The following is a 27,399-nucleotide window of genomic DNA, read 5'->3' as shown; positions in this document are numbered from 1 at the left end:
TTATTTTATTTTATTTTAGCTGCGGCCTTGCCTTTCTTCATCACCTGTTACAGGACTAATAATGTGGGCCAGCTGTTAAAAGTCTGAAGAAAAGATGATAAAACAGTAAACCCTCTGCTGTGCAGCAGGCTGTTGGTGTTGGGCAATGTTAAGGGGACAAAAAAAAAAAGTGAATTTGACTGCATGAACCACATTTGAACAACACAAACTGTACTTACAACTGTATCAGAGTGTGGGAGTTTAGTGGCAAACCATCCTTGCACTGTGAATAACTCGCCACAGCTCCAAGGTCCTCAGCTGTGGGCTACAGGGTGGTGATGTAACAGGAAGTAGTGGGTTGCCTTCCAACGTCAACCTGACAGCCGCTTCGGCTGCGCTCATTGAGAGCCGGAGATCCGCTGTGCCTGGTGCTCTGCGCGCAAAGCCGAAGACAGAAGACACTTCTCGGGATTGCCTTGAACTGTGTCTTCCAGTTCAACCCGCTGCGCTGCTGTTTGGATTTTAATCTCTGGTAGGACGCCGCCGGAACCGAATGTGAATTGTGCGCGATGCGCTGTCTTACTTCCATGTTTTTTTTTTTCCCTGTGCAATTTGAACTGCAGTCATGTCGAATAAGAATGAATGTAGACTTGACATTTTATTTTGTTGATCGTTGTGTGTTTATCGAGGTCATCTCAACTGTTTCTGCGTGGATTACAGTCGAGGCGTGTTGCATTAAAAAGAATGCTGTCCTCAATCCATTAGAAACGCCGGAACACCAGTATGAGCATCCGTAACTGAGTCCAGTTAATCTGCATTGTCCTTCTGTCAAGAGCTGGATGTGGAAAAAATGAGGACAGAATGTTGTGAAACAGCAGACTTTTGTGGGTTTTTGGACACCATTAGGCCACCCGAGCGCGTCGTGCTTGAACATAAATATGTAATACTTCTCATGAGATATTCGGACTCATCCCTATCAGCTGTTCGGGGCTTTTAATCACGGTTTGTTAGACTGTTCATGGAGGGATTGACTGAGAGTTTACTCAGCTGTAGTCTACAGTATATCCACGTTTCACGTTAATGCGTAAACCCTTTTTAGATGAAATAAAATTACGCAGCGTTTTCTGGACGATTGTTGATATGCAAACTCCAAAGATCAGATCCAACATGCATGCATTGCTGACTCTGACTACACGGCCACGGATGGTGCTCATATACAATCCACCATGCGTCCATTCTGTAGATTAAATCACCATCATTAAGGCGCATAAAGGGGTGAAACACACGCAGCAACAGCGGGCTAATTCAGCTCCATTCAGCGCTGAGGGTTTGATGTAAGCGGTGGTCACTGGTTGCTAAATCATCTGCATGGTTACATAAGTGGCACATTTGGACATGCTGGAAGTTTGTGGGTTGGAGAGTAAAAAAAAACGAGAAAGAATAAAGATGGTGATGATGATAGTGGTGGTGGTGGTGGTGGTGATGATACGTGGGAGGAGGATGTGACGGTGGTCACCATTGGCAGAGAATACGGTGCTGTAGAATGATGCACTGAAGACATCTTAAGGGAGGTGGTAAAGCAAAGCAGACTGGTTACTCCATTGCCAAGTTTGTGGACCTTTTCTTGTCAGCACGTCAGATTTAATGTAATTCTGTTGGAGATTTGTCATGGGTTTTGCAATTATGAAGTCTTCCCACATAGTCTATTATGTACAGTTTAATGTAGCCCTGTCATATTGATAAATGGCAAAACACAGCAATTATCAAATTATCAAATTTATTGTCAGCAGGTTTTTTTTTTTGTTTCTATGCTGCAGTGCCTTTAACTATAGTATGTTCTGAATTATTTCACATAAAAACTAACAAGAGATGACAAAACACATTGTCAGTTCCTACATGTGTCCTTGCAACAGTTTTAGTTTTTCTCTCTTATTTGAAGCTTGAAGATGTAAAATGATCTAGCAATTTCCAAAAAAGAAATAGATGTTAGAAGAGAGTTTTGTCTTCTTTCCTACTCATTGCTGGACCCGTGAGATCTTTCTCACTCATGGAGGTAGCGACCACCAGGTTAGGAACCAATATTGTACTGTATATCTCTGTGCAGTATGAATGTCATGCCACTTCATTGACTCAAAATGTTTCATTTAATACATCTTCTAATTTATTAGATTTGATAAGTTGTCACAAATGTTCAGAAATACCAGTAAAACTGTGTTTTTACTTCACTCTCCATGCATGTCAGCTAGCAGGACGCTTTGGACTGTGAATGTGTCAAAGCTGCCAGTTGGCAGCGCCGTAAGGTGAGTCTTTCAGGGACTTCCACTAAATACACAAGCTGATTGTGCAGTGGAAAATGTCATGCAACCCATCAGATTCAACCCTTAAACTATCATGCTGACTGTTTACTGCCTGTACCTAGAAAACAGCTATTAAATGTGGACAAGACAAAGGTCTTGGCAGCATAGCTACTGAAGCCCTTTCAGTCTCCATGGTATGGTGGATCTATTCCTAAAACAATGGCATTTAAAAGGTTGTGCCAGTGGAATCTCATTCACACTGTAGCTCACTGTCATACAGTAGCTCTGTGGTGCACTGGGGTTTGAATTTACTTCACTGCTTGGCAGTCGAGCAGCATTGGGGGGGATTTCTTTTCTGCCCTCCATTTCGGAGCAGGCTGCGGTTACACTGTATGGCAATTCGCAGTGATTATACGTGTGTTTAACTGATCCACCATCCTACAAACACTTCTGGCAACCAACCTTGATGAGTGCAAAGACTGCCCGATTCACAAGTAATGACGATTCTCATGAAACTTCACTCCTCATAAATCAGCAAGCACAGTGAGCCTCTGCAGCATGCTTCTTATTGATTCACCTCCTATGTTCTATCGGCTGTAAGAGCGTTCATGTGGGATGCGAACGCTATTTTCATATTCGTCCAGCATATCTTACCGTCCTTCAAACTCATTCAACTTGAACCTTCATTGTGTTTCAGGTCAGATCAAATCAGTAACCCAAGTATATGTTTTTTCCTGTCTGCTTACCCCAGGATAAAGTTATCGTATTACACAAAAGCACAGTGATGCACATATGCAACAGTGTCAAAGCGCTCCCCTCAGGTTCTGGATTCCGTTTCGGGGACGTGAGACCTTTTGAGGTATTTTTTCCGCTCATACATTATGGAGGGTCATTTTTCTTTCCCCCTCAAGTTTAATTTCAGCCCACAAGGTGCTTGATGAGACCTGTCATGCTCTTCAGAAGCAGCATCTGGAGAGCTTTGTCTCTGTGCAGTGGCTGGCTGGCTGGCTGGTGTGAGATGCAGATAGAGGACAATGAAGAGAGGCTGTTCTAGGCTGTTTCTAAGGGTGTTCCATGTTTGTGTGAGCTAAACAAACCGTCAGTGACACAGGCTTCCTGATTTAGTGTGTGGGAGGGGGCTTCTGGCATATAGAATAGAGGAAACGGTCCCTGGGAAGCTGTGTGCGTCTGTCTGTCATCCAAAGGTGAACCTGCAGTAACTCTTTTTAATTCTTGTCAGACAATTACATTGTAACATTCAAATCGCGATTGAATGGCTCCAGCCAGTATGCACCGCTTTCGATTCTTCTTATTAAACTTACTGTACTGTGAAAATGTGACTTATTGCAATCAATTGATTTCCAATGTTATGCTATATGCATAACAAATGACTTCAAAGTTATTGTTCATACTCTTTATAGTGGTCATTATTGCAGCTCACAGTGTGACCTGGAAGAAAACTCAATTTGGATTAGGTGACAGGTCTCTTGTTGTATTAGTTGAACCAAAAACCACTAGCAGAACGTCCATCCATCCATTTCCGTCTGTTTATCCGAGGTTGGATCGCGGTGGCATAAGATTTAGCAGGGCGTTCAAGGCGTCCCTCTCCTCAGCAGTGCTTTACAGTTCCTCCTGGGGGATCTCAAAGGCATTCCCAGGCCAGATGGCCAATCCCTCCAGCGAGTTCTGAGTCTGCCCCGGGGGTCTCCTGCCAGTTGGATGTGCACAGAGCATCTCAGACGGAGCAGCGGCTTTACTCCAAGCTCCTTCCGGATGTTCAAACTCCTCACCCTATCTCTAAGCTGAGCCCAGCAACCCTATGGAGGAAACTCATTTCAGGTGCTACTGTACATTGGCATTGGTGGTTGTTATCAACATTTTTTCCAGTTTAGATTTTTCCATACCTCTTATACAGTATTTCTGACGTGAGATCTGCAGACTGTATTTTCATAGTAACGCATTTAAGCAGTTAAATGTTTTTGTCACACAAGCCCAGGACATACAGAGAAACTTGAGCCTGTTAGTAATGACATGAATAGCTCCCTTGGAGGTCAAGTCTAGGGCCCAGAGCAAGCACATGGAGGATATTCCTTGGGGCTGTTTTAAGAGTGATTTTTGACCAAGCTCCAGGGTTATTTTCGTTTTAGCAATACCTTTAGGGAAGCACTCAGAATGTTCACTGTTTATGTGGTCACACTGCTAGAAGAAATGTAATCAGACTGCGAGAACGAGTTTTTAAATCCATACCCTAACATGTTTGCAATGAACACTTTGAACAGCTTTTTAGTAGATGACTATAGCTCTCTAATTATCTGACTGCTCTCCCATGTTGTTGTTTTTTTTTGTCTTTGTTCAGTGACTGTATCAAAGTATGTCACAGATCTTACCTTGGGAATTTAAATTCCTTGTACTGACACAGAATGTGAGTGTGGCATGGAATTTGGAAACACTTGGATGGATAGAATGACACTAAACATAAGGTGGATTAGTGCACGATGCTTGACTAAAGATCCCAAAGGGCATTTCTGGGTTTATAATGTTTCTATGAACAGAAGAAATGAATGAAATGGTTCTTTATATCATTGATAAAATCCATTGATATAAAAAAACATTTCACTTTCCCCAGATAAAATCTGGAAGCACCCAAACAACCATTTTAAATTCCCTGGCCATTTTTTGGCCTAATAATCTCCTTCCGGCTCTATGCCAGTCTAATGACTACTAATCGCTTCAACAAACACAGCCATGAAACTAAATCTGTGAACAGCAAAAACCAGTTAGAAAGCATATGTATCGCACAAAAAAGAACAAAACCGCCGTCGAGAAAGCTTAAGCTATTGTGTGAAGCTCTCAGCCTGTCAGTGCACATAATGCACTTGACAAGGAAAATGGAGTGACCTACAGGGTCCCATGTAGTGGAAAGAATTGTTGGAATTAACTACACTTTTCCGCCAGACTGTACTGTATGCCTCGGGTCAAACAGTGAGCACATACTTAGCAGGTTAGGTTATTTTAAAAGAGCCCGGAAGCCCTAAAGCTGCATCAAAACATTTACATTAACACCAAGGTGAATTGCTAGCAGCTATGCAGGTGCAATGTTCAGACGAGCCTGGTTTATTTTTAACCAGTGTATATTTATCTAGGTATTTGTACTATTTTTTCCTTTGCGTAGACTAGAGGCTTATGGAATAGGATCCGTTCTCTATGGTAAGACCTTTAGTACTCTTAACCTCCCAAGTAACTTGAGACAACCATGCTGTTTGTGTTGTTTAAATAATGATGCCATGGTGTTGACACTAATGCAATTTCAGATTCAGTGTTGTCCTTTCAGCAATGGCCTGTCTGTTGTCAAACGGCAGCATTTTCATGTGTTTAATATTTTCTTTTAGAGATGTTTATAATATGTACTTACATCCAGGTACTAAATTGATTGACATCAGGTAGTGAAATTTCTGATTGCAATCACTTCACCTCATCCTACCCTTCCTAGCAGAAGGGGGAAACTGCAGTAGTGAAATGCCCTCTTTAAAGCCAGTATTAAGTTTGTCTGTTCTGGGCTATTGTAGAAACATGGTTGTTCAACATGGCCACTTTGATGGAAGAGGACCCACTCCCTCGCTAAAGAGATATGGCAGCTAAATGGGGTAAAGAGTACAATATCTCACTTTATATTTCACTTAAAAGTAGCATAACATTGAAATACTAAGTAAGTTTACTTTATTCTACCACTATAACAGGGCAAGCTGTTATGCTAAGCTAGGCAAACTGGCTGTTGAATGAAAGTGTGTTTTGAGTGGTGTCAGTTTTCTCATTTTAACTCTCCGCAAGAAAGGGAATAAGTGTTTTTCACCAAATGTCAAATTATGGAGAGAATGGAGAAAAACAGTTTATGAGCTCATAATTTAGCTTTACAGGGGCTCTTTCTGATTATCATTTTGGATGATGGAACAATCATGAGGCAGCAGGTGTTCATTTATTTCTGTGCTCAGTTTTGAGGACATAGTTTTGTGATGTTAAGCAGTCAGTGCATCTGTCTCCAGCAGTGAGCTATGACTGATGCCCACTGCTCCTCTGATAATGCTGCTGTGTTTGGCTGTTTTTCAGACTGTTCCACTCAGTACATGAAATTGCTTTGTGACTCATGCACTTACTGTAGAGTCCAGGCACTGAATATTTGGCATCATTTTGGGAATTTGTTTGCTGCTTCATAATGTTTTCAAAACACGCATTAAACTGCCAGACCTCTTTTAAAGCTGACATATACTTGACATTCAGCGCAGTATGACTCACCTGTGTTACTGCCTTTTTATGGATGCTTGATGTTTGCAGTTCCTTTTTATTTTGCTTGTATGTGGTAATAAGGATGTGAAACCATATTCTGTAGGACATACATGAAACTTTGTACTTCTTGAATTTTACTGAAAAGCAACATTATCATTTTGAGCACCCATTTCCTCTCTGAAGGGTTTTCAGATGTTTTGACATTTCAAAGCATCTTTTTTTCTCACAAGGTTTTGCTCAATTGCTGCCAAACCTGGCAGGAATTCTTCATGGACTAAGCTCTCATTAGAAAACATTGCCAAAATATTTTAAACTTATTTCTTTGCTGATATGAATTAGCGAGTGCAAGAGACTTCATAGCAGTTTGGCTGAAACATTAATCAGATACATTAAAACATGTCAATGTGACCAATTGGCGGTAGTTTTAAAGCTGCAATAATCAGTGTTTTTATACTACTATTTGTCATGTGAATGATGTTGCTTGTAGTGATAAACCTACAGATAATTATCAACCACCCCACTTTGGAATCATGTTTTAGCATCTTTCAGCTCATTGTTTTGATTTTCTGGCTCTGTGCCTGCTCCTTTTCACCTGTTCCTAGTAAATCAACTAGCTGGTGAACAAAGTGGAACATTTAGCAGTTAATAAGACATATATATTCTGTTGGAGACCAAAACAGAATCAAAAGAAGAGCGTCTATTTGCTTCGTGAAGTAGACAAATTAAATGCACGATTAAAAAAATCGGTACAAATGCGTGACGATTCGCAACGGTCACGATTCTTCGCAAATGCGAGAGAAGTTGGATATGTTCTTTTTTTTCTTTTCTTTTTTAAATTAGAAATAGGTTACGTTATCTTAAAAAAAGTCACTGTTTGTCCAGCGTCAGATGTCACGTCACGTGACTTATGTCACTATATAGGTACGGAGCACAGAACGAGGCAAGACATGGTGACGGTAGAAAATAGCTTTGAAATAGAGGATGCACTGAGCAGTTTGAAATCACCTGTGTGGAGCATTTTGGATTCCCTATATACACAAATACAACCGGTGAGAAATGGACAGACAAAACCAAAACAGCATGTAAATGTTGCAAGAGACTGCTAACATATAGTGGCAACACGAGCAACATGCAGCAGCATATCAGCCGCCACCACAGTGAGAAGCAACGTAACGTTACGCCACCTCGTGAGCGAAAAATGCACATCACACCAGTTAACACCAGTTTACTGAGATTGTTTCTAAAGAAAGGAGATATTTGTCATGTGTTTTGATGTTTAAGATGACCGTGTAAGTTACACTTTTTATAAGAGAACACAAACTGTTTGAGAGATTTTGTAAAGAAAGCACCTAAGATTTTTTTCCTACAAATAAAAAGATAATTTTATGTGGTCATAATTTGTCTGTAGCTCATTTTCATTGAAAAAAAAAAATTGTGAGAAAATCGTATCGTGAACAAAAAATCGCGAACCGTATCGAGTCGTGAGTTGAGTGTATCGTTACATCCCTACTTAACAGCAGTGTTAAGGAGATTGGTCTTTGTGGAGGTTTCGGTCTTGTCTCAGTCTCAGTCCAAGAGGACTTTTATCTTTAAGAGGATTTTATTCAAGGCCTGTCAAGACCACAACTGTGGGGACATCATTAAATTGCCTGTTCATTGTCTGATTTATTTAATGACTATTTAACATCCTGATTGTATGTAAAAGTTCCTACTTCAAATGCAGCCAATAACTTGAAATTCATTTGTAATATGAGATTTTTCTTACTATTAACAGATATAACCCTTCACCACCACCCCTTTACATGCACTCCAAGAAAGTGAATGCGGTGGAGAGGAGGATAAGCTGTGGCTGTCGGGGATAAGATACCAGCCAAATCTTCTGTAAAAAATGTTGGCTTCCTATACCAAAACGAGTTCATCTGCAAAACAGTGTCCAAAAGAAAACACACAGCAGCCTGTAAATTCTGCAATGCAACGCTTACTAACACTGCTGGGACCACGCCTCACCCAAAGAGATTTGGCAAATATTAGCTACATATTAGTTACCTAAGTAGTCTGTATACTATGTCTCACCCTGCCATGGTCTATGGTCTAGATCTTTACTTGACTTGTTCTTGATCATGACAGTCCATTCAGTGGTCTTGACTACAACACAAGGTACTGTGATAATGTGTCAATTTTTTAACTAATGTCCTCAAGTTAAAACCAAAGGCAACCACAGTGATAGATACATATACCGACTAAGGTACGCTTAGGAAAAGACTGTATGTACTGTTATATAATGAAGGTCACATTAACAATTAGTTTATAATGTAGGGACACCATTTCCAGTGGATGCACTACATGTCCATGCTACCAACCTACCCTCCACTGCTTTGCTTTAAAAAGGGCACATTGTGTTCTGCACTGATACAGAATGTTGGCATTGGAAGGAGATCTTGTGCGACAGAACCTTTCAATATTCATAAGTCCTCTGGACACTGGGCTGCATCATCTATTCCTTAACAGCCACAAGGGCTTGAATGACCACCTTGAATGGTTGTATATGTTAACATCTGACATCCAGAGTACCAGTGTGAGCCTCTGCTTTCTTATTTCATGAGCTACATTCTGCAGTTTTTTTCCATTTCGGCATTATAGTTGTAAGTAGAGTCATGTTTTTGCCTTGAGAACTTCAGCATGCTGGCAATGAGGGCATGAGTGGCGATGACATGAATACTTCAGCATCTGGGTTGTTGTCTGCGCTGCGACCACTGGAATACAACCTCCCTCCTGCCATGTTAATGCAAAGAATATCGCGTGCATCAGTCAGGGCGGGTGAATTGAGAGTTGAGGAGGTCTGTTCATGCAACAACGAGGACTCCTCCTCACATCTGTGCGGGACTGTTATTGTTTTCCCTGACATCTGGTGGTGCCCTTGGCAACTTGGAGGCTTGCATGAGGTCTGTTCTCATGTCCTGGGACTGGTAACATCGGTGGCTGAGATGTTTAATTCTGACATTTTGTCAGTCGCACTGGAGAGATTATCTAAACATGGGACTCTTTGGGAAATAGCTATATTTACGGCCAGCTATATTTGGTCTTGATTGAGAGAGGAAGCTCTGAGATGGGACATGTTTCCACGTCGTTCTTAAAAGCTTCTCCGTCTGTTTCTTGTATTCACATGCCCACCATCTCCTGCAGACAGCAGTTTTTTCTTAGAATTTCCTGTTTCATAGACCCTCTCCTATCCCCTCTCTTCAATCATCAGTTCTCATTGTGTTCACAAAATGACAGAAAACAGCAGGAGACCAAGTTGGCTGGGAACTGAACCCATTCCTTCCTCCCTATCCACATCAAGAGCTCTTTGCCAGAATCACTCACTTTCTATGTGAACTTAAAGAGTTTATATACAGGTCTCAGTAAAAAAAATAAATAAATAAAATAAAAAAATAATAAAAATAATAATAATAAAAATAAGCCATGTATTGAAGGTTAATATTTTGTAGCCACCATCAGAATCAGAAGTAATGAATAGTTTTCTATTATCTGCATCGTTATTTTAAAAGCAAACATATGTACAGACAATTCAGCTGGATGCAGGATGTCATCTCGCTCATTAGTTTGTGGTGACGTGCTGCACTACCACCTGCACTCCATCAAACGTTGCTGTTAAGATAACGTAAGCTTGACTGATAAAGACATGGACCTGGGACACGTGTTGCACGTGTTGCGCATCAAGCAAAACTGGGCTTATCAGTGTCAAGTAAACACATCATGATAGAGACTATGGTAAGAAAAAAGTGGAATCACAAGCTTGGCTTTTGAGAGTTCAGAAGACAGTTGTTCTGTTTCCAGCATAAGGTTGACGATGAATTTCAAAACTAACACATGATGGGACGCAGCACACATATGCAGCGAATGTTGAAATATCTCAGTGGGAGCATATCACGCTGCCAAAGGGGTGGTGTACATTCTTACATCAGCACATTTTATCCTGTTGATTATAGTTTTCCTCACATCCAAACTTTGTCAAACTCGTCACGTCACATCTTTCAGTTGCTTCATGTTTTAAAGATATATGTTGTGATCATGCTTGGTCTTGGGTAGGTGAAGGTGATCTCCATCAACCCATGCTTAAACTTGCCAAGATATATGAGCTATATATATATTTGCTGCCTTTTTAAAATTTCATTTGCCTTGTAGTAATGTTGGCTTGTCACTTGGGTGAGGTAGCATCTTTGCGGATAAAAGGAACATGAACGTAGTTTAGGATTAGGTTATGAGGTCAAATTAACTCCTTAATTATATGTTAGTTTAAACTAATTTATAACAATGATAATGAAGTATGCAGCTGGATCCTAAAGTATGTCCTCATATCTTAACCAAGGAATCCAGAATACTTGTGGAGGTGCAGTCTGCTGTAAATATAGATTCTATATTTATAATATAAATCTAAGTGCTCTGAACATGACCCTGAACCAAAGGTTCCTGAGATCCCATGTTGAAATTACTGCACGTTATTCTGAAATCAGATCCAGAAGGCACAACTGTGCAAATTCCCATACCGGTTATGTTTCTGTCTCTTGTTTATACAGCAAGCACAAGATACTTACCCAAGTGACCAGTTTCAAGTTCGGCTTTCAAAGACTGATAAAAGAATCAAGCAAACACTGCAGTGCAACAGTAGTACCAAGTATCGGCTGAGATTATCTAAAAAAAATGGTCACTTTATTTGCCACGTGCTGGACATGTACAAGAATATTTATTGGCAAGTAGAATTAACAACTTGATCAATGATAACAGAGACAAAAACAGCACACAGTTCACATGTTGAATGTTAGTGGTTTTGCTTGCTTCATCAATTGTTGTGGCTTCTCCCCTCACGAGTTAGGCCTGTGTCCTGCTATAGACTTGGGCAGTAATGATGTTATAGTCCTTCACCAGCCTAATGGACATCTCAATGCCACTGAGCGGAACTTGGAGTATAGGGGGGCCAAACATCCTGTGAGGGCAGAAGGATGTTTACAGCACAGCACAACATCTCTGCAGGGACAGTGGGAGTTAAGTGCAGGCTGAACTCTGGCACTCAGCGAGAAGACAACAGCTGTTATGCATAGGCTGTTTTTCTAGGTACCTTTCTACATGCTGGCGGATGTGATGGGTGACGTCAACTCTTGTACAAAGTGTACATGACTAACCACTTCTGTGAAACCCTCTGAGGTACTACAGATAATAGTGGACCACCCACAGTTCACACTGGTTTGTGGTTGGGTGAAGTTGACCCAAACAGACCAATAATGAAGTGTTGTGCCTCTGTAAAGGCTGCTCTCTTAGCTCAGAACTGAAATTAACTAGACTATTAATGGAGTGTATTATTTTTTCTTAATTATTTCCAGGGTTTTTGGTCATTAACCTATTAGACTCTTAATCACATTGCTGCTGATATCTGCCTACGTCTGTGTAGTGGTAGGATAAAGAAGTTATGGCTGACATTTTTATTATTTGCCTGTTTGTCCATAACTGTTTCAGCTGAATTTTGATGTTATTATGTAACCTGAGATATTCAAGTAGTCCTTGAACTAAAAAAAAAAGTAACAAATATGCTCTGGATCTTTAAGAAGGAATGTGCATTTTCTGGTAACAGCAAATGAAGAATGACTGCACATTCTTGAAAGAAAAGGGAAATCTTACACTGACTAAAAACAGCTTAATTTTATTCTTACAAATTGTAATGTGGTAAAATAAGTCCATTCAACAGACCTATAAATGACAAGACACAATTATTAGCAAAAAGGTCGTATTTTCTTGTCATGTCTTTATCACTTTGAATATATTCGCAATATATTTCCTGCTAACCTTCTATAAAAAATGCATTTATATTCTGAGCGTGCAAAATGTTTGTGAACCAAATATGTGTTAATGGACAGTAGATCAGGGCTAAAAGTCCAGTTATTTTTGAACATCTGGTAGTGGATGTTGTGATTGACAATTGTTTTCAATTTGGGGTTCTGCTGCCTCCTAGTGACCAAAAAATATTTCAATGCACCTTTAAGGGAAACATGTTATGCTGCTACAGTAAACCAGTACTGTATGGTTAAGGTAAGCTGAGGCATGCAACTGATTGCTGTACCAGTACAAAATGTTGCTAGTGAACATTATACATGTATGACAGTCAGAGACAGGCTGATTAAAGAAAGACAGACTGTATCTAAGTATTTAAGACCAACGACTCTTTAGTTTTGATGGCATGCATTATCCCAAGGTCATCATTTAAAAAAAAAAAAGCTGGCCTGATCATGTTCTTCTTTTTTAGCTACGACATGTTATGGCGCCACTGTCTACCACACTGGTTAATTTATCCTCTATTTTCATCATAAACAAGATATTTATGGTAGGTGTGAACCAACATATCAAGCTGGAAATCCCCATGACTAATGGACCATTTAGATGGAAGGGATCAGGGTTTTTCTTCATTGCCACCTTTAGGCTTAGTTGTATGACCTAAAGAAAGAAGCAAGAACTGAAGAAATTAGAATGAGAACCAAATCACAGTGAGCTATAAGCAACATAAAAGCAGCTATTGGGAAAGCATTCTGTAGCATCTGTTCTGTGTTGCCATCTGACAAGATGTATCCTGCGTATCGGTCTGCTAATGTATGAAACAAAGCCTTTGCCAAGAAACGGCAATGGAACTTGGCAAAGCAGAGTGTGTGTGTGTGTGTGTGTGTGTGTGTGTGTTTGCAATTTTGTGTGTTTGCATGCGTGCATGTGTGACAGAGCAGCTGATCGTTTCCTGGCTGTTTCTAATTTGCACATCACCATAATGTTTTACAATCCCACTTTCAGTAAGCCCCTCCTCCTCCTCCCCTCCTCTCCCCAGTGTAATGCAGATTTAAGTCTGAGCAGACTCAAGTAGGCACTGAGCCAGTCCCCCCAGTGATAGAGCTACAGGAAGACTCTGGCCGGGTCAAATCTCTTAGTGTTCTACTGACTGATGCTTCCTTTTCCTCATCTATTAGCATGCTGTAATAAGTTTGTGTCAGTGAACATGGTTTGTTTTGGCAACAACACAAAGTTGAAGCAAAGTTGAAGATGAAAGTTGAAGCAAAGTTGAAGCTGCATAATTTGTTGCATTTAGATATGTTTAGTTATGTATGTATGTATGTATGTATGTATGTATGTATGTATGTATGTATGTATGTATGTATGTATGTATGTATGCATAAATATGTATGTCAAAAGTCTGATTGAAGATTCAATGATTCAACATTCCATTTACAGTGTTCAGAAAAAAAACAACAACTACAAACCACTAAAAATAACTTTTAGAGGTAAAATCATATGAGGCAATCATCCTCATGGTTTCAATAAAGGAAGTCATTACTTAATAGACCACTGATGGATCCAGCTAGCTAACATGACTAATGGAGTTCTAGGGACTAAAGTAGTTGCAACATTAAGACAGATGGCATGAAGTCAGCTCTTGCACTTACTGAGAAATGACTTATCTGTGCCACTGACATCATTATAGCAGGTATGGAATGGAAGAAGTGTAGAAACTCATTTGATTCCTGTAGTCTATACAGGCAAAACTTTACCCATAACAAACTGTGTCAATAGAGGTTTAAGTTATTAGTCATGCAGGACAATAACAAGAGACTTTTGTTCATGATTTTTGTCTTTTTGAAAATTAGCATAAGAACACCAACGCCATAATTTCCCACACCTAAAGATAGGTCAAAGTGAACAATAAAGAACCGATCATCGAGCCTAGTAAATGTTCATACTATTCATAAACACAAAGAAACAATGTGGGTTGATTTGTCTTAAAAGAAGCATTCAAAGCTACCCACCACTTATTAAAATTCAGAGTTCTTACCAGATCGCTAGAGGCAAATTTGAGTCAATTCTGTATTCTGAGCTGAGGGGAAGGTTTCTTTCTTGAGATACTGAACATCCACCCACATTCGTCATGGTGTTGGTTTAGATTTTCTACTTTCTGCCAAATTTAATTAAAATGTTGAGAAGAGATGATGTTGAGATGTTGCAAATACAAGTGATGACCTACTTCCTTTGGGGTATGAAAGACGTCATTAAATTTCGCTATAGGGTGCAATCCACTCCTGAATGCCATGTACACATGTGTGTCATCCTGGGTTGAGCTTCTCTCTCTTACTCATCCTTCCTGTCTGGTTTTGTTCCTCTGCTGGTACAAATAAAAATTCTTGTTGCATAGTTTCACACTATAAGTAATGCTACAAGAACATAGCCTTGTGATTCAGATCAGGTGTTCTGACAATGCCAACAACCTGTTTCGGGTTACCTTAAAAGCCAGACTAGAACTCTTGACTCGTGCTGTGGTACATTTATGGCAAAAAAACAAACAAACCCAAAACAAATAAAAAAGCAGGAAACTTATTTAAAGACATTACAGAGCACCTAGACAGAAAGCCACAACTATGGTCTTCAAACACAATCCAAAAGATGCTCATAAGTGCTGCACAGAGCCTCCAGGAAAAGAACTGCTGCAGTTGCAGACCTGTAACTCTTAGATATCTGAACACCAGCTGTAGCAGGCATGCTTAAACTACCTAAAGCTACCAGAGTATTAGTACACATACCGTTTTGTGGATTTGTACAACCTGGGGCAATGTGTTTCCATTTGAATTTTGACTCATCTGCTATGAAGCAGCAGTGACATGAAATCCCAGTGGCCTGCAGCTTTGCTGCAAACAAAATTCACAGATTCTGGCGTGATGAGACACCAGCATCGACTTTAAAAATGAAATGTGTAACACATCCGCTAACCGATTTAATACTGCTGTCACATTGGTTTTAAGTCTCAGCTGTGCTTGCATGATCTTTGCCAGGGAATGGGAACTTACTTAGGTTTACGGGGTTTTGTTGAGCTGATTCCAACTGCACATGTTGTCAGCTGTGTTGTTTTTGGATCTCCAAGACAAAATACTAGCATTGCGGGTACATTTAACTCAGTGATAACAAACTATATTTCCTGTAAAGAGGAAGACACACTTAGAAATTATGACAGGCCCATATAGGAGCTTCTGGTTATAGTTGCCTTTTCCCTTATAGTTGTATAGTCTTTTCTATCTTGGTATATTCCAGGTCTTGCCTATAACTATAGCCTACCTGGCAGTCAGTGTGCTATCCACTGCATGTGCTCAGTTTGTGTGACTGAGATATACCGGTTTCTTTTTCAGGCAGCAGTTATTGATGTTAGGCATTTGTTTGTTCAAAAGATTTGTATATGTTTAGATGTGCTTCCAATAATCTCACAATCCGTTCCCATCATAATTGACTGTGATGGCAAATACAGCAGCAATATTTCAGTGGAACAAAACATTCATTAACAGTGGGTGAGATAAGGAGAGATGTGAAGTGGCCTCATATGAGTGTATTTTATTTCATTTTTATGAGGTCTTAATTGTTACTTCTCCATTCCAGATCTGCAGCTGGTATACCATCAACCTGCTTTAACATGGCCAAAAAGAAGATGGATAGCATTGGACAGAGTGGGATGGTGGCACTCATACTGCTGTGTAATCTAACAAAGGTAGGGCAGTCTGCATGCAATCAAACCAGCAAAAACTAAAATAAAGACAGGTAAAGTATTAGTTTGCATGTGTGAAGAAATCGGATCAATCTGGACTTGTTAGTAGAAACGGATTACAGGTTTGTTTCATCAGAACATTTGAATTTATAATCCAGTGAAAGGAAGGAAAGGCTCTGCAGTAAAAGAGCGCAAGATCTGCACGTGTACCTGCATTTTAGAAATAGTTTACTCTTCAACTGTGACTCCACCTCTCTAGACTTCCTTATGTCAGTATCAGTTTTTTTCATTCTCAATGTTTGAGATTTTTCAAAGGATTAAAAGCCACTACAGATTGGTATCTGCCGTGTAATAAATAAACTGGGCATATCTTGTTGGCAGTATTTCTGCATAGATGTCATTTTTTCCATGGAGTGCAAATTGACTTAATAGAAGTTTGTGTATGTTAGACTCCCTTTCCTGGCGTTCTAAGTAGGGTGGATAATGACTGTCTTACTTTAATACTTCCCCATAGTCAGAGTACACTGCCAAAATTGCGTCCAGACACATGCTTGCACGCAGATGCTTTCTCTTAGATGAAGTTGAGTGTTTGCTCTAAAAAACAGAATTTTGTCCATGCTTATTCGTAAATAAAAATGTGTTTAATCCGGAATGCCATAGAGTGGAGAACATTTATGAATATTACCTTATGAATCTCCCGTCAAAGCTTACTAATTAGCAAGAGACATTAAGAATTTTAGTTATTATCGAAGAAGCTGAAGTTATTGAAGTTATTACATTATGGCCATAGACTCCAAAATAACATTCTCTGCTTCATTTGATTGTTCAGTAGTGTCCATTCCTAATGTACCATACTTTGTGTAAGAACTTCTTTGGACAAATCAAGAACTGAATCCACCTTTTCTTTCTTGCAGATTTTTGTGAAGGCAAGCCTGGAGGTCAATGAAACCCAGCAGCAGCATCCAAACAATGTCTACCATGAAATGGGAGTCACCAGGAACAAGATAGTTACAGCACAGTTTGAGTGCTATCAAAAGATAATGAAGGACATCCCCCAAAGCAGAGAAGGTAGCTTGTTCTGTTTCACATTTCTGAAATTCAAAACTGTCTAGGTTAAATGGCAGCAAGAAGTAACTGGAATACACTGCTGACATGTAATTCTGGGCTTCAATGTCTAGAGGACATCAGTTCCACTGGATAATTTATTGTTGTGATGCCTCAGTGTTAAATACATAGTTTATAGTGCCATTTATTAATACATAATACATACTAAAATATACATAATACAAAATTCTAACTCCATAATTTCTGTTGTTTTAGAGCCTATGTGTAATCGCACTTGGGATGGCTGGCTGTGTTGGGATGACACCAAGTCAGGTGTCTCAGAGCAGCACTGCCCGGACTACTTCCAGGATTTTGATCCTTCGGGTAAGATCTGTGGCTTAGGGTAGCTCTAAAGGTGCATTTGCACCACGTATTTTAAGTGGCACGAACAGTGATTTAGTATTGCACTTCCACAAAGTTGAGAGGCTTTATAGAGACAGATCAGTGAAATAATGGCCACAACTAGAGCAGCAGAAGCCAAGGTATTCTGACTTACTTTGGTTCTTACACTGACTATAATACATTTACATTTACATTTAGTCATTTAGCAGACGCTTTTATCCAAAGCTACTTACAGAGAAGGGAACAATCAAGGTATAGTGTGATAGGAGCGTTAGTGCAGCAATAAGTGCTTGTGACAGTAATACAACTTGATAGCATCTTTGATTGGACAATACCAGCTTGGTAAACTCCACGTTTCAGTGCGTAAAATTGGTGTCCTGTCCCGTTTAATCTCTTAAACTATGTTAGGATGCTGAGGCTGTTTTAAAGCTAAAGTTACTGGTATTAAAAAATATCATAATGTACTCAACCTACCAACCCTTCCCCTCCTAAAGATCTACTTTGATGCGGCATGAAACCTTTTTTGGTTTGATGCAGTCTTTTATGGGGATTTGTTAAATGTGTTGTGTTTGTGTATATATGCATGCATATGTAAATAGTAAATTCATTTTTAATTGCTGGAAGATTCTGAGCCAAAACTTCAGTACAGCACATCCTTCAACAGGATATGCGGATTCTGTTAATTAAATTCAGTCCCTCTAATTACTGCTCTCAGCTGTTTCGTGCGTATTAATGTGTCTGTTTGTTTCGTGGGGTTTCAGAACATGATTTCATGATTTTTATGGAGCTACAGGGGACAACTGTTGAATCTTGCTCAAAGGGAAACTTCTAAACTTTATTTTCATTAGCACTCTGCCTTTTAATTTTATGTTTTACTTACTTTACCCCTAGTTTTCCCAGCTACATCACTGCATATAAAAAATACCAAGAAATATTCTGTAAGATTCAGTCTACAGGATGGAAATATTTATGAAAAAAAAACATGTATCTATCATTTTACCTGCAGAAATGGTTACAAAGATTTGCACCGAGAGTGGTCATTGGTTCCTGCATCCGGAGAGCAACCGGACATGGACCAACTACACCCGCTGCAATGAACACACCAATGAAGGCAGAGTGGTAGGTATTATGAACAGGCCTTAAATGCATATAGAATATAAACTGGGTCATGGCGAGTACTGACCTTTTAATAGATCTCTGGGCAGTTACTATATTTGCAGTGATGAGAGAATAGTAAGCAGTCACTAATGTAGTGCAATGCAACGCAGTAGTTTTTCTTATACATACTGTGTATTTAACTAATTTACATTATTCTCCACACACAAAAATTCTGTAATTTGTCTGAGGGAGGCCCACAAAACAAAAAAACACCCACCTCTTTCCTCTGCCCTTTCTTCTAACCCTCTCTAACTGGTCACGACAGATGGCCGCCCACCATGAGCCGGGTTCTGCTCGAGGTTTCTGCTTCTTAAAAGGAAGTTTTTCCTTGCGACTATCACCATAGTGCTTGCTCATGGTAGGAATTGTTGAGTCTCTGCTCTATCTGGAAAATGTATATTTTAGCACTACATAGATTAAATTAAATTCAACACCGAGCATGTCAAGTCCATTTTGTTTATAATAATATTTACAGGGACCCAACAGTTGCCACCATGAGCAGTTACCTGGTGGTGGCAAGGGGAAACTTCCTTTTAGGGGGCACAAACCTTAAGCAGAATCTGGGTCATGGTGGTATGTTGTTGGACAGTTAAGTCTGAAGGCAGTGCTAGTCGAAAGGTCATGGGAATAAAACACTTGAATCCATCATCTGAAGATGCAGCAATGTGATATAAACTGTATCTTTGTGTGGACCAGTGTTGATGAGTGGGAAATGTTGGTGCCACTAAATCTAAGCTGAAGGGTCACCAGCATCAGTACATTCTCTGGGAACCAGGAAGATATCATCACAAAATCTGGCATTCTCCCAAATCATACATTTCCTTTATCAACTTAAAATACACTTTCCCACAATTTCACTGTCGACCATACATGAGGGTTTAATTGTCATAGTAAAAGATATGAGTTCTCTTCAAGAGTGTTTATAGTCTCTCAGCATGAGTAGTCATTTAGAGATCCAAATAATATCATTTGTGTCTGATTTTTTTCTTCAGACAGCAATGAATCTTTTTTATTTAGCTCTCATTGGACATGGGCTGTCACTGACCTCCCTCTTCATCTCCCTTGCAATATTCTTCCATTTCAAGTAAGTCACAAACCTTGTCATAGCATACTTCACAGACAGATCTTCTTTGCATGGATTAATACACTCCTGATCAAAATCTTAAGACCAGGTGAAGCATTACTAATATTTGCATTTCGCGCTGGTGGAACGTAACCAGATTGTAAGTAGAGCTTCAGAATGCAAAAAGAAGAAACAGGAGCAAGAGACAACAAAATAGAATCAGCAGTTTATTCAAAACTACATTTGAACTCAAACTTTTTATCAGCTGATAAACAACCTGTTTAAGATCATGGCCCCCAAATAGATCTGAAAGTGTCAAAAATGGACTAAGTAGTACTCAGTAGCACCACCATTCTTTTTTATCATTTCAAAAATTTATTTGGGCATGCTTGATGTGAGTTTTTCCAGAAGGTTGGTGAGAACATTGCCCCATGTGGTAAAGATGGCTTCAAGAAGGGTATGGTCTGGAACCATTTTTGTAAACTTCCCTTGCCATCCATCACCAAATGTCCTCAGTGGGATTTAGATCAGGGGGACACGCCGGATGGAGAAAAAAGCCCAACCCTAAGCCTGGAAGAGGTCCTTTGTCAGCCGGGCATTGTGAACTGAAGCGTTGTCCTGTTAAAGGCCCAGTCATCACTGCACAAACAAGGGTTCTCAGTCAAGAGGGGTCCCTGCTGCAACATCTCCACAGAGCCAGCCGCATTTGACACCCCTGCACAGACTGAGGCTCCATTTTCACATTGAAGGAAAAAGCACCCTAGATCATGATGAAGCCTCCTCCACTGTGTCACGTAGAAAACATCTCCAGTGGGATCTCCCTGTCATGCCAGTGACGTTGGAAGCCATCAGGACCACCCAGATTCAATTTTTCTTGCGTCCAAGCTCAGCAGGGTTGGCGCAGCTCAACAATCCTGTCACATTCAAAGACAGAAAATATTTTTGCCTTTGCCATCAGGGGGTCAATAGAAAATGAAATGAAAGCCAGAGTTTTGCACAGATTTTGACTTTTTAAGACTGTGCTCTTAAACTTTTGATCAGCCTGTGTAAGTTTAAATTCAGTTTTCATTAAACTGCTAATTCTGTTTTGCTGTCTCTTACTTCTGTTTCTTTTTTTTTTTTTTTGCATTTTCAAGTTCCACCAGCACGAAATGCGACTATTAGTCATTTTTTATTTTTTTTATTTTTTTTTTATGTAATGTCTTTCTCTTCTTGCAGGAGTTTGAGTTGCCAAAGGATTACGCTCCACAAAAACCTCTTCTTTTCTTTTGTTCTGAACTCTGTGATCACCATCATTTGGTTGACAGCAGTGGCAAACAACCAGGAGCTGCTACAAAGGAATCCAGTGAGTTCATGTTTTTATTTATAGGTTTTCATGATTATTAATTGTATTTATTTTTTACATTCCTTCCATACTTCCAGTTTCAGTATTTAAATATAAATCAGTATTAGTGCATTCTTGGGGAGGGACGCTCAACTACAGAAGAAAAGAAGAAGAAAGCAGAAGCAGAGTAAAACATGTAGCAGTCACCATCCCTATTCATCATCTGCATGTTTTTTGTTTTTTTTGTCCTCAGACAAGCTGTAAAGTGTCCCAGTTTATTCATCTGTACCTGTTTGGCTGCAATTACTTCTGGATGCTGTGCGAGGGAATATACCTGCACACTCTCATCGTCGTAGCTGTGTTCGCTGAGAAGCAGCACCTGATGTGGTACTACCTTTTAGGCTGGGGTAAGTCAGGGTAATGCAGTCACTCTCTTTACTGTCAGTCATTATTTTTGTAGGTAATATTGGACTCAATTTCTTAATTGTAGAAAAGGTAAAAAAGGTTTGGTATATCTATTTATGGCTGAGCTGTAGTGCACTACACTTTTGGCCTATTTTTGTTATTTTGGAAAATATTCCTGTCAGAAATACTTAAAATTGTACTCGCCAAGTTCATTTGCTGAAGTCTCAGTGAAGTTTAGCTTGGCTTATTTGGAAATGAATGTTTTAATTTTTTTCGAGAAACATTGCTTACAGTTTACATTCTGGTTCAAGTGTATCACATACTTACCATAAATGTGTGCCTGGGCGTTATTACTGACATTTTGGGTGTGTTTACATTTGGTTTCACGTCGGGTTTAGATAATCCGGTTTTTGGCTTGTCTACAACTTGATTATCCTAGTGCTTACACCATTGGACTTATGTAGCAATGTTGAGGCATTGTCACATTGCAGCAATTATAAGTAAAAGATTAGTATAAAAAGTATTAACCAGGATATTTTTGTTTATTTGCAGGCTTTCCTCTCATTCCGGCTTCTATACATGCTATTGCTCGAAGTTACTACTACAACGACAAGTAAGCGTGCATGCTCTATTACACCTAATATTACGTCTTTTATTGAAGTTAGTAGTAAATATATATTAAATGACAGAAAGCAAGCACAACAATGACAACAACGATGATAATAATAATAACAATAATAATATGCATCTAAATCCTGACTAAATTGTGAGATGTGGGCAACATAACACTAATACATTCTTTAAACGTGGTTAATGTTATCGACACCCTGCAAAGTTTAACAAATCTTGCTGTTCATGCTAATAAATTCTTCTGTAGACCCATTGGTCTGCACTTTGGGTCAGTTGTCATGTGATTCATTGATAGTGTATTGTGTAAACGTTGTCTTCCTTTCTCCACTGTAGCTGCTGGATTAGCTCCAAAACGTCGCTACTCTACATCATCCACGGCCCCATATGTGCTGCTCTTTTGGTGAGAAGTTTCAATCAATTCCAGAAAAGTAAATCACAGTGATGTCTATTTACTGAACTGATCTGTTCCATATTTCTCCTGGGTGACTGTTGTTATTGCACAAGTCGACACTGTGGGGGGCCTGAAAACAGGACACAGTTTCATAGCATGCATAATTGCGTTTATCTTGTGAAATCAATGCATCTGCCCCTCTGAGGATCCACCCACCCGTCCCCAGGCCTACATTGCATTCTAGGAATTCACCTAATCAGCACAGCCGGGCACGCTTCAGAGAAAACTGGTCCCTTAAGACTGTCGCAGGACTAAATGTTCAGCACAGCCTTTTGTTCAGACAACCTTTTGCAATGATTTGTTCAGGTTTCAGGGCCAAACAAGGTCTTGGTTTGTTCATAAGTTACTTTTTGTTTCATTTCAGAATAAGTAAGAGTTTTTGAAGAGTTCAGGTGTACCAAAATCATCATAGTGAACATTTAGGATAAGAGTGCAAAACAGATATACCAACCTGTCAGCCAAAATATTATGCTGCTTTATTGATTTTTTTTTTCTTTTTCTGCTGCTATCCCCCTAGGTCAATTTGTTCTTTCTTCTAAACATCGTGCGAGTGCTCATCACCAAACTGAAGGTGACCCATCAAGCCGAGTCGAGTCTCTACATGAAAGCCGTGAGAGCCACCCTCATCCTGGTGCCTCTTCTGGGAATCCAGTATGTCCTGCTTCCTTACAAGCCAGGTGGACGGGTCTCCTCTGAAATATACGACTACATCATGCACATACTAATGCATTACCAGGTGAGGCGAGGGTCAGTGTGTTGGTTTGAGTATGTTGTGTATGATTTGACACGTTTTAGTTGGCTGAGTGATTGTTACCAACTTCCTAGAAACATTTCTATTTAAAAAAAAACAAAAAACACATAAACAGCTGCACATTATGTCACGCCCAGGGCGTATTTTTAGAATGGCACTCGACGTTTACAGCCTGTTGCATGCGCTGCAATGTTCCTATGCACTATTTATGTCCTGATGTCCTTGTGACATGTATAGAAATGATTATGAATTTTATATCCTACAATGCCGGAGACATTTATGTTAAATAATGAACTGTTGCCTCATTATTTTCCTGCGCTTCAGTAAAAGCCAGCCGTTCCCATCAGTCTCTGACTTTGTTTATGTTGTAGCGCAGGGAAGAACAGCGGGAAGGAAGGCATAAATTATCTGAGCTCAAAGGGGCTGAAATGAGTTGGATGTAAGCGACGTGTTATCTGATCATCCTGAGCTGTGTCAGCAGGGGCAGCGCAGCGAGAGCATCTTGAGCTACAGGCGGAATCTATCAGCTGATCCTTATGAACAATTACTTGTATCATCTCTCTTCTTCATGGGTTTTATTTTTTTTATTTCATTTCAGGGTTTGCTGGTGGCCACCATCTTCTGCTTTTTCAATGGAGAAGTAAGACGGGGTTATGCCCTTTCATTATGTGTTTTAGACTTGCATGCACATGCACACACACACACACACACAAATTCCCACTTCCCCTTTGTGATCAGGGATAGACCAGGCAATTTCCTCTGCATGACCTTCTGAGCTAGGGGTATGTCCTGACAGACTTATTCCTCCAGGGTCTTCTTGAGGATTAAAGATTATTTACTCCTGGCAAGCAGCCATGCCTTGTACAGTGATTGCTATCAATTATGCAAGTGATTGATCTGCATACAAAATCATGTGTTTTTACCTGAAGTGCATGTCAACAGGAGCCACAAAATAACTCGTCTTTACACTGTATAAAAAGGGTTCATCTATAGTGGGACTTTAGGGCTATCTGCTATAGTTGGATTTAACGTTTGTATAACACCTCTATTATCATTCTGAGCTCATTATATGTTCAAAGAAACTGTGATATCGTTATGCCTACACATGGAAACCTAGGCATATACAGTGCATGTATATAGGTCTTTGATCAAAACGTGGCTGTCAGAAGAGAAACGAACCTCCAAGACAACAAGTCCTAAGGCTTCAGGTGGTTTGACATGTATTTGCAGTGTACCCACATTGTTTTTCAAAGCATAAAAAGTTCAACTTCCCAAAAATGTACTGCATTGCAAAACATCAAGAGCAGACAGAAAAAAGAGAACCGACGTGTTACTCATTTTGCAGGAATACGAAACATTTTGAAAAATGGCTTCTTTGCCGTCTTTAAAGTAAAATGAGAAGATTGGAAGAACATTTACAACAGTCATAAAGTATGAAATAATGATTTTATAGGCAGTACCATTAAAGAAAGTAATCTGAACTTGAACTCGAATGTTAATTTGTGAAATGTGGTTTCTCTCGTTAGGTCCAAGCGGTTCTAAGGAGGCACTGGAACCAGTATCAGATCCAGTTTGGCAGTAGCGTAGGAAACCACTCAGATGCCCTACGTTCAGCCTCCTACACGGCTTCTTCCATCACCGAGGTACAGGGCTGCTATAGCATCGACAGCCACACAGAACACATGAACGGCAAAGGCTGCCAAGACCCGGATGCCTCAATCTTAAAGTCAGACAGCCCTTTCGCCTGACAACAACAACCCCCCCACCCCCCAAGCCCTGCTTGCCCCATCAACCCTCTCTGCAGCATGTTTGGAGCTCCGTGGCAAGTAAAGAAACTCAACTCTTCCTATAGATACAATGTCAGAATGAGTCAGGAAAAGGATTTTATACCCAGGCTCTCACCCACCTGAAGGAAATCGCCACCTGTCTGTCACACAGACAGTACAGCATGGTGAGCTCGATACAACTATTCCTGCGCTGTGTTTTCTCTACATATTGCAACTGAACTGCTTCACTTGACTCGGACAAAGATGCATTCTGATAATCACAATATTGTTGCAACCTTTCTGCCTGACAAAATAGTTTTTAAATGTATGAATATTAACTGCTTGACTGTCCTTTTCTGGGGGTCATGTTGTGCACAAAAAGCCTTTGGTTACACTGTAAATTCTTTTGACATTGTTAGTGCCAAATCGAGAAATCCCTGCTCGCTTCATTTATTTTTTATATTCGATACAGAATCAGAACGAAGATAGGACGTCTAACAGGTGCATAATAATATATTAAAGCTATATTATATCTTTCACATGTTAAATTTAATTTATCGGAACGTATTCTTGTTTATTAAATGAAAATGAAATAAATACCATACAGTATTTATTAAAGTCGACATGCTACATTTTTTTTTCTTTTTCAAAATTAGTCAATTAATTATCAATATGACTTGTTGCCAGCTTCACATTAACTTTCATTGTATTTCTCATTCGTTTAAGTGTTTTTTTAAATGTGTGTAGATGATTTTTTAGAATCATGCTTGCAGGATTTCATCGTGGTGATGTTCGAGTGTGTTTCAGTGCATCCTTCAAACCGCACGGTGGGTTTGCAATGTACAGTTAACATACACATACACAATATTATCAGAGATCAGCCATCGACACAAACTCCAATAGCTACTCATTACACTTGAATGTCACAGTGAAGTTCTGGACATATACTGAACACACTGTATATGCGTCACATTCCCATTCACTGCTGTCTTTAGCCTTACTCTTCTCAACGTACTCCCACATAAGCATTTCCAGGTGTTTAGACTGAAAACGGCACTGTGTTTAAAAAATGCAGTGTCCTCTGTATGAACAATGAGTGTCACAGTGAGAACATTTGAAATCATACATCCATGACCTTTTTAAAAGATCAGTTTGATCAGTCTGGTATTACAAAAAGGCGTATACATAATGTGTCAAGTCATGTTAGCATGTCATCACAACATGTTTTTGTGTTTTGCGTGTCATTTCACATCAGTGTCTACCGAGTTCTGTTGGTGAGTCGGCATGTCATTTCACCTGCGAATGTCAACATGAAAAAAATATACAGTGACATCATTTTCCTGCACATCCATAATTCATAAAACGCGACCTCTGTAACAGCATTAAACGACTATCTAAAGTTAAACTGAATTTAATATATTTATCCAAGTTATTATCTAAGTTATTCAAATGAGTATCTTTGTGCTAGCTGGTCACATGTATGTTTATTTCTGGTGTTTTCACAAGGGGGATTCTGAATTTCTGATTTCTGAATAAAAGCTCTATAACTTGAGAAGATACCCGTCTTATTTAGCTTTAGGTTTTATTCCCTATCATGTACAGTATAGTACAGTGTTGCGAAACAACAGGAGTGACCTCATTGAAATGACTGAGGGAGTTGCATTTTTTTTGTTCATGTAGTGCTAATGTCAGTCTGAACACATCCTTATTCAGAGGTACACGTCATGATATTGTCACGTCTTGTCACAAGAAATTGTGCAAAAAACAAACAAACCCAGCAACAATAAAACGATTTAGAGAAATCATTGCACATATTTACAGTCATGCTGTCATTTCATCCATCCAAAGCGTCCTTCTTTTTAACATTTAAACATTTGAATTGTCCACAATGCTGGGAACATAAGTCACTATCAGCTGATGTAAATATTTTGTAAATCAAGCTTTTCTGAAAAGAGGTTACATGAACGTGTGAGCATGTGTGTGTGTGTGCATGATTTTATATATATATATATAATATATAATATATATCTATATTAATATATATATATATATTTATATATATATTATATTATATATATTAATATATATATATATATATATAAATATATTATATATATATATATATATATATTAGTATTTATGAATACATTACTAAGAACATTCAACTATGAATCAATCGTCTTATGTGACAGTGTGTGGGACGTTGATAAAGAAGTTGTTTGTTTGACTTTTGTGATTTTAAAAAGAGAGGGGTGGGAAATGGGTTACTAACTCAGCTACTGTATGTGTCTGCCT

The 27,399-nt window shown here is 39.4% G+C and overlaps 1 protein-coding gene across 1 annotated transcript; it reads left to right on the top strand.

Moving 5' to 3' along the window:
• Nucleotides 1-306: 306 nt before the first annotated feature.
• On the top strand, nucleotides 307-26,873 carry calcrla (calcitonin receptor-like a). Its single transcript, XM_010745211.3, has 13 exons — nucleotides 307-511; nucleotides 16,005-16,113; nucleotides 17,025-17,178; nucleotides 17,431-17,538; nucleotides 18,563-18,675; nucleotides 19,707-19,798; nucleotides 20,996-21,122; nucleotides 21,355-21,508; nucleotides 22,059-22,119; nucleotides 22,470-22,536; nucleotides 23,105-23,323; nucleotides 23,937-23,978; nucleotides 24,865-26,873. Exons 2-13 carry the CDS (start codon nucleotides 16,039-16,041, stop codon nucleotides 25,084-25,086), a joined length of 1,434 nt encoding a protein of 477 aa, XP_010743513.1. The 5' UTR covers nucleotides 307-511; nucleotides 16,005-16,038; the 3' UTR covers nucleotides 25,087-26,873.
• Nucleotides 26,874-27,399: the final 526 nt, after the last annotated feature.

This window comes from Larimichthys crocea, chromosome I (assembly GCF_000972845.2).
Source record: "Larimichthys crocea isolate SSNF chromosome I, L_crocea_2.0, whole genome shotgun sequence".
Classification (NCBI taxonomy): Eukaryota; Metazoa; Chordata; class Actinopteri; family Sciaenidae; genus Larimichthys; species Larimichthys crocea.
The sequence above is the reverse complement of the archived record's forward strand: the minus strand, read 5'-3'. Positions and strand labels throughout refer to the sequence as shown.